General features: G+C 40.1%; 1 protein-coding gene across 2 annotated transcripts; it reads left to right on the forward strand.

Annotated features, from left to right (window-relative positions):
- Positions 1–2,551: 2,551 nt before the first annotated feature.
- Positions 2,552–7,580, forward strand: LOC108900313 (membrane progestin receptor alpha-B-like). Of its 2 annotated transcripts, none has more exons than XM_018701313.2 (2): positions 2,552–2,680; positions 4,295–7,580. In XM_018701313.2, the coding sequence occupies exon 2, from the start codon at positions 4,332–4,334 to the stop codon at positions 5,394–5,396; it is 1,065 nt and encodes a 354-aa protein (XP_018556829.1). In that variant the 5' UTR covers positions 2,552–2,680; positions 4,295–4,331; the 3' UTR covers positions 5,397–7,580. The 2 variants fall into 2 exon arrangements, with proteins under 2 accessions (XP_018556829.1, XP_018556830.1); XM_018701314.2 differs by lacking the exon at positions 2,552–2,680 and adding an exon at positions 2,687–2,844.
- The last annotated feature ends 968 nt before the right edge of the window (positions 7,581–8,548 follow it).

Genomic DNA, 8,548 nt, shown 5'->3' on the forward strand with positions numbered 1-8,548 from the left:
AGTGTTAAAAGGAACATTTACATTGTTAACTCCTTGGGTTTTTCTGACAACATATGAAATAAATAAACTGTATTTTAAGTAATGTTTTCAAGCCCTCAGTACTGTTACATGCTCACGTGCTTCAAAGGTAAAACAAAGTCTTAGGAAATATGCAGGAAAACTGGACAGTTTACATTCAGCAGAGCCCACACCCCAGAACCAGTTCTGACTAGTGATTCAGGCTAAATGGTAACAGGTAGCTCTTCTCCAATCCAAACAAACTGAGATCTTTGGTGAAAACTGGATTTGATAACATACTGGGATACAGTAAGCTTTAGTAAATGTTGGAGGCAGTTTTTATTTTATTACTCAGGCCAAATTTGATTCAGAACAACTTCTTGAAATATGAAACACTGCAAACCAGACACAAAGGGACATACTGCCTTATAAAATCTAAAGATATATGAATCATCCTTTAAAACTGCACATATACCTTAACAAAGCAGTTTGCTGGGAGTTTTATGAGAAGACTGACCCACTCTCGTTTGTATAGTAAATATGAAGCTGCAGCCAGGTTACAGGTAGCTTAGCAGAAAGACTGGAAATGGGGGAATTAACCTGCCTGGTTGGGAGCCAATGTATTTTCCCAGGATCCTAAGTTTCTAAGGCCCTATGTTCCCAAAGGTCCTATATTCTCAGAATCCTATGTTCCCCAGTAAAATACTCTGTTAACACACATTAATTAAATTAAATTAATTTGAACCAAGACTTCAAAACTGTAGGTTGAGGCCTGCAGTTAGGCCTATTAGAGCCACGGGGAACAGAAAAGCCCTTTGACGAGTTCCCACAATAGTCCATGTTATTTTCAGTGAATACAGAGCTGGGGAACATCTTTACAAGTTCCCATTATATTACATATGGAGTTGAGGAACATGGGACCTTAGGAACATAGGTCCCTGGGAGAGCAAACATATAAAACTGGGGAACATAGGACCCTGCGTGGGAACATGGGACCGTTCGTCATGCTGCCATAGGAACATGGACACATAAGAATGACTCTGGCTCTGTCCAAAGTCAACAAAATCATAACAGTTCCTAAAAAGTTCACTAATTAATGTCACAAAAACATACAAAAAACAAAGCATTAAAATTGTTGTTTGACAGGGGGACATGTGCCTGACTATTCTAGCCTAAGGCTAGCTGTTTTCCCTCGTTTCTAGTGTTAACACCAAGCTAAATAACTGCTGCTCTTGATTTAGATAGATATGAGAGTGGTATCTAATCCCCACAAGGCTGCTGTGTCTCTCCTCCTACACACTTGTATGAATATGGAAATTCTGTCATCAAGTATCTCAACTGTTTGGAGTAATTCATTCAAATCATATTAAATGTGATCATACTCTGCTGCTCTCTGTATTATTTGTATATCTGTATACTTCGTGTCTGTGCATGTTATATACACAATGACTCAGGAGCAGACTGTCACTGACAAAGAATGTCCCACAAGTTTCACACCCACGCAGTCAGAATTCCTAACTCTCTCCTGCGAGGAGAAATGTACTGGTTCAGGCTGCACGCCACGAAGGGATTGGAGTGAAATGAGGTGAATCGCAGATGACTCCTGTGATTGGAGGACGTTCTTCGTAATGTCTCTTCAAACACACTGTCTATTTAACGATGAACACAGAAAACAACCGCTTTCACCGTTTAGGCCTGGACACCTATCTCATGCATACAAATCAGACGAAATTAAGGCACATCACGTTTGAAGTTTTCTTAGGGTTTTTTTTTTTTTAATCCTTTTTTTTTAACACTCTCTTCCTCCTGGTTCACCCGGTGTTTCAAGTTACAAGCACAAGCACTACCGTTTTCCGGTACTCGATTTCACAATAAAGCACAGCACTATAGCCGCAGAAAGTACTTTAAGTACAAAAAGGAAAAGTACTTTGCAGAACTACTATGTACTACTATGCAGAATGACCCATTTCAGTACAGTATAAAACTGCAGCATAGCCTTAATATTGTTGCATGAATGTGTAAGTATCAGTGTTGCAGCTGTGAATGTGTGACTGTTGTAACTACTGTAGCCTCCTGCTGGGTAAATCAATCTATAATATTACATCTAATTATTTATATTCTGGACTACAATTATGAATCTGCAAAGTAACTGTTAACTGTTAACTGGCAAAAGCTGTCAAATAAATGTAGTGGAGTAAAAAGTACAATATGAATAAGTAGGTAGGGATAACAAAGGTATAATGTAGTAGGAATTTTGATTGGTATATTTTACCTATTTCAATCCGCATGTATCAACACTGCAGTTTCTGTATCTATTTCATTGCTGTTAAGTGGACATTAATAAATTGCAAACGCATAATAAAGTCAGAACTTACGACTCCTAATTAATATCTTATTTACCTTGATTTCTTTTTCCATTTTCTACTTCATTTATTGATGTGACGATCTAATTTTTCAAAGCGGATCAACAGAGTTTTATTCTCTCTGAATTGAGTTAGTCAAAGCTTTTACTTTTATAGTAAAATCACATCGCTTCCTGTTTCATTTAAGGACGCTAACTTAATTGTTCTTTCTCACCGCAGAACAACGATTCAATGTGTTGAATAGTTGTCTCGGGCGGAGGAGGAGCAGGGAGAGGTCACTCCAGCTGCGGACACTGAAGGAAACCAGCAGGCGCCACAAGGTGAGACACTGCTGACTTGTCAGTTTGTGGATATAGGAACAACATACCACTCTGAAGTGATGGATACTGGGTAGAAGAAGTTACGCCTTTGGTTCAGGCGGTGGCAGAACTTTTCAGACCTTTACAGCATCGTAACGCTACAGCTGGCGGGTACACCTTAAACGGTAACGACTCGGTTTAGTGAGGTTTGTTCGATGCTTGATATTCGGCACAGCAGCAGGTTCTCAGCAGGGGCGGGCTCAGAGGAAGAAATACTGATGGCTTGGGGCGCTAGGAAATGGGGGGGGGGGGGGGGGGGGGGGGTTGGTGGTGGTTTGTCTTCATGTCATGTTCAACTTAAAATCTCACCCATCGCTCTCTAACAGTCACACTGTTACAACTTGTATAACTGCATCTCATTTCTATTACAGCAGCTGCAAAGATACAGAGTTTTGCTCTGTTACTTTGCCTGACCGTGACATATTTTCAGCCTCTATCTCAGCACAGTATAATTAAGATTAGCAATAACAAGGGCGTAGGTTTGTGGCACTGTGACATTTTTTGTGGGATGGCCAAAACAAACGGTTGTGCACTTGCTCTCTCTTTCTTTTTCATATGCACATGTGCACACATATAAAGAGCCTGAATTTACCTCACTGAATATGTATTTGTTGATGTAATTTACCTGAAACTGTGTATTGTGTATTGTGATTTTTTTCCCCTCTGATTGTAAGTAAATATAAATCTTAGACAGAAATCTATAGCTACACTTGATAGACTTTCAAGAAACTGTTACAAGAAAAGAAAAACTAGGGCTGTGCATCTTTTCTGGTCTCACGATTTGATTTGATTACAATCACCCTGTCAGCGTTTTGATGCGATGTGATATCACGATGCATCACGAGGCAATGCATCCCCAATTTTCTATATTACTGCACGTGGCTACTATTTCATCATTGAATAAAAGCAGTCAGATAAATATGAACTCCCTTTTTTTATTATTTAGAAAAGGGCTTTAGAAATCAATAAATGTCTGTACATTATAAACCAAAATAAGTAAACAGTGTAAGTCTATCCTGCTTATATTTGTGTGTGAAATTGTTCCATCTGTGAAAACCAAACTAATACTTCTGCAGCTGAGCTTCAGGACGCTTCCTGAATGTAGAGATCATCACAGACATGAGCCAGTATCTGCCCGATGAGCACCCATATGAGAAACAGCTCTTGTGTGCAGCAATCTGCCACTTCTCTCCAATGTAATGTGTCGTTATTGTTACATAAAACTCCACCGTGACTGAAGTCCAGGAATAATGTTATCACTAGCATGTCACAACAGTGTCACATCAGTTCTTGGCTGGGCTTTGTCCGCTATTTCCATTACAGTGGCAGGCATTAGCTTCTCAGGGTGAAAACGACTAACGTGGCTATGTCTCGTGCGTCGCTAACAGGAGGTAATTTTGAACTTTAGAACTTTATTGTCCAGCTGAGGCTGAAAAATCAACAAGCAACATTGGGAGACAGAATCATCCACGTTCGCATTGCGATGCATTGTAGAAACAATTATTTTCAACACCCCTAATAAACACCTGTTGTGCTACAGTTTAAACCAACTGTCTACCATTTTCAAATCTGCAGGAACCATCTGGCCTGCATCAGTCAGCTACAGACAATCATGGCGACCATTGTGATGGAGAGAATTGGCCGAGTGTTCATCAGCCTCCAGCACATCAGGCAGGTCCCGCGGATGCTGACCGAGGCCGCTCCCTCCATGCCCGGCACGGTAAAAGACACAGAGGTTCCCCACTACTTCAGGGAGCGCTACGTCTCGACCGGCTACCGGCCGCTCAACCAAAACTGGCGCTACTACCTGCTGTCCTTGTTCCAGGGCCACAACGAGACCATCAACATCTGGACTCACCTGCTGGCGTTTTTAGTCTTTCTGGTGAAGTTTCGACAGCTCGCTGAGACTGTGGACTTTGTCGGTGATCCTCATTCGTGGCCCCTGCTGATCCTCGTCCTGTCCTCAATGACCTACACGGCATTCAGTGTGGTGGCCCACCTGTTGGGTGGCAAGTCTGAGCTGTGCCACTACGCCTTCTTCTTTCTGGACTATGTTGGGGTGGCACAGTATCAGTACGGCAGTGCTGTAGTTCACTTTTACTACGCCGTGGATGAGAGCCTGCACAGAGACGTGCACGGGATCTTCATGCCTGCCGCCACTCTCCTCAGCTGCCTGTCATGCCTCGGGTGCTGCTACGGGAAATACTGCAACCACAGCCTACCGAGCTGGGTGCGGAAGGTGTGCCAGGTGGTGCCCTCGGCGCTTGCCTACATCTGGGACAACAGCCCTGTGGCTAAGAGGCTTCTGTCCTGGTCCACAGCCAGCGACGACCCAGCCCTGCTCTATCACTTTGGCCAGGTGGCTTTCTTTCTCAGCTGTGCCTTCTTCTTTACTGTCCCCCTGCTGGAGCGCTGGTTCCCCGGCCGGTGCGACTTTGTGGGGCAGAGTCATCAGGTGTTCCATATTTTTCTATCTTGCTGCACCCTGTGTCAGATTCATGCCTCCCACCTCGACTTTGTGGGCCGCAGGGAGCTGTACTCACGTCTCCACGGGAGCGGTGAGGCTGCTCTTTTTGTGGGACTCTATGTGATCACTTTGGTTGTTTGTGCACTAATTGTTGCCTTCATGCTGAGGAAAGTTAAACAAGTGTTTGACTTAAAAACAAAGACCAAATAATAGTTTAGATGTTGTAGTAACTACGCACAAGCGCATTTATGTGCCTTTCCTTCCAGACACACTGCTTTGATAGAAAGGGAACTAATTATTTTTGCTGCAGACTTTAACCATAATGTAAATGGCTGTTGAAATTTGAACCTGCCATAACAGTAAGTCTTAGATAACCAGAGGGAAACAAAATGATATTAGGAGTTAGTATTTTAATACTTATCTGTATTAGAATTTTTAAAATAACTTTCAGATTGTCAAGATTTATTAAGACCATCAGACTGTGTTGAGAGCTGCAGGACTGAGTCCTAAAACCTGGAGAGAAGTGAGCATTTTTGCACTTCCAGTTCTTTCATCCCAAAATCCGTGGGTTTTTTTAATGGGTTTTTGGTTCGATGCCTGAAAAAAAACCTGGGGTTAACACAGTGGAAGTCAGAGGCACTGAACGTCATCACACCTAACAAGAAAACTGATCTGCTCAGCCTTACATCAGTATTTTCTTTATACTCGTGCTCTTGCAAACTATCACTAACCCTCTAAGAGGAAAGGATTTTGTATGTAGAAGAAAACTATAAATTGGAAGCTTGGTGGTGTTGATGTTGAAGTATACAAGCTTCAAAAATCATAAAAGAACAAAATGTGTAAGTAGCATAAACTTTTGTTGGTCACACAACTTATTTTCTGCAATAATCCAAAAGCTAATGAAAAAATCCCATTGGCTTTATGTTGAAGGAACCTGGGTGCACTCTTCACTCTGCAACACTCTATTATATAGAGATTCATAACAGTGTCACTGTTAGAATGTGCAAATATTTATTTTAAATATTTTGAAAGTGACTTGCTTATCATGTTGTGGCCATATTTCACCAAGGCTAATTGAATGTAGGATTTTTATTTTTTTTAAATAATGATTATTGATATGATTTAAAGGTGATACACTGATCTCAATTTATAGAAGAGTGGGAACATTTCTCCTATGCAAAAAAATAATCTCATTATTGAAGAACATGGTACTATAATATAGTAATATAAAACATAAACATGACATTCAAAATATCTGATCAGTGTTACAACACACAGGGGCCTTTTGTCATTGTGCCTTGAGAGCCCATTGTTTGCATGTACTATTGTGTACTGTTCCCAGCTTATTGGTGTGTAGATTTTGCAGAAGCTAAAGCTTTAGGATTTAAGTTGTCTTCATGTGAAGAGGTGTATTTCATTCAGTCTAAGATCTAAACCTTTTTATGTTGTTGTTTGACTTCATAACACTTTTAGTGATTTAATATATATATAATATATATAATATATAATAATCTATAATTTAATATATATATATATATTAGTATATCTTATATATTATCTTATATATATGTGTGTGTGTGTGTGTATAAAAACACACACACACACACACACATATATATATATATATATATGTGTGTGTGTGTGTGTTTTATTGGAAATCTTGTTCTTTGAGTCATTAGGGAAAAGAGAGTGTGGGTGTTACATGAGTGTACTAATTCAAGGTACTGTGATGAATGTATGTTTTTGGCAGATTATAATGTCTACTACTGACCAGGATGTAATACAGTGGGATTAAGTTAAATAAACATTTCTTGGAAGCAGAAATGATCTCAATGTTTTTGTTGAACTGAACCTTCTTTCATAACTTTCATGTGTGTAACACTGACATCTGCAGACGTCCTGCCAGTTACCAGGTCAAATCTCCTCATTACACCAGCACTTTGGTCTTTACACACTATCTAAGGATCTTTAAAATATAAAATGTAATACAGTATGTTGGTAGGCCACCACCAGGCCAAGAGAATAGTGTAGTTTACCAAACTGTATTTTCTGTCATGGCAATGTCAACAGACATAAATAAAAGTTAAACCTCACTTACATGTATATTGATCTATATTAATCTAATATTAGGCTCTGCCTCAGAAAAATGTCTTATTAACTGAAACTCCAAATGGGAACTGAATTGTATCTTATTGTACCTTTTAGTTTTTGTTGTTATGAAACTGTAATAGATTTCTTCCTCCTGACAGACTTATATTTTCTTCACATGATATTCCTGTTTGTGCCAAAAAATGAATGTATGTTTTTCTTCATTTGTTAGCATGGACTAAACACCAGGAGCTACAGAATGACATGATATTGTTTGTAGTGGTTAATAAAGACAAACTGCATTCATACTGTTTTGGAGGATATATTTGTTTTTTATTCAAAGGGTTGAAATATACTAGTATACCATGACAACCTTTTGATGCAAAGCACAAGGCATGCCAGATGTGATGGCTGTTTCTCAATGAATTATTCGTCTCCATAGCAACCTGTTAAACAGTGTCCCTCCTAGCAGGGCCTCAGCTGCTATTTACATACTGTAAGGGTGCACTTGACACTGTGATGCTGTGCATATGTGCTGTTAATTTCTGAGTTCAGAGTAGCTACTAGTACAAAGATAGAAGAACACATAAAAACATGGATATGTAGGCCAGGAAACTGTATTAGGACTGTATGCAAGGGGAAACGTGTCCTTTGTAATGAGAAAAATTGGATGAGTAAATTAACACCTTCCCTTCATTCTACATCTCACCAATTAGATCACCTTCCACTGTGAAAATGTACCTCACTATCTGTGTCAAGTACCTATTAAACAGAACAAGTAAAAGAAACATCATGGTGGCAGATGTTAATTCCGTCAATGCTGGAAAGAGTTATTCAATTTCATCCCTCCCTCCCTGCCAGTGACGGTAAACATTAAATGACATGTAATGACATGCAATAAACGTCGTGTTCTTTCACAGTTATAGCTGCTGGGATGTGCCCTTTGCAGAGCCCCAAGAATGAGGACAACAATGAGTTGTATCCCAACTGGATCTGGATGGTCTGGATGTGGGTCACCTCAGGAAAGCCTCCTATTTGGCAAATACCTTCCATTCTCTGAGGTAGTCTGTAGAAGCTCTATTCCCCTAAACAGCAGGTGAAGCCCTGAGTTAAACTCCATGATGAAAGCGGTAGCCCAGGACACAAACACTTGAAGGTGCTCAACTGATTCTTGTAAAGCATCAGTTGAGCACTTTGAAGTCCAGAAATTGACTAAGATTGGGCTAAACAGCGCACCAGCTTTTCACTGAGATTCTTTTTGTTTTGTTTAGTTT

This window comes from Lates calcarifer, linkage group LG3, assembly GCF_001640805.2.
Source record: "Lates calcarifer isolate ASB-BC8 linkage group LG3, TLL_Latcal_v3, whole genome shotgun sequence".
NCBI lineage: Eukaryota > Metazoa > Chordata > Actinopteri > Centropomidae > Lates > Lates calcarifer.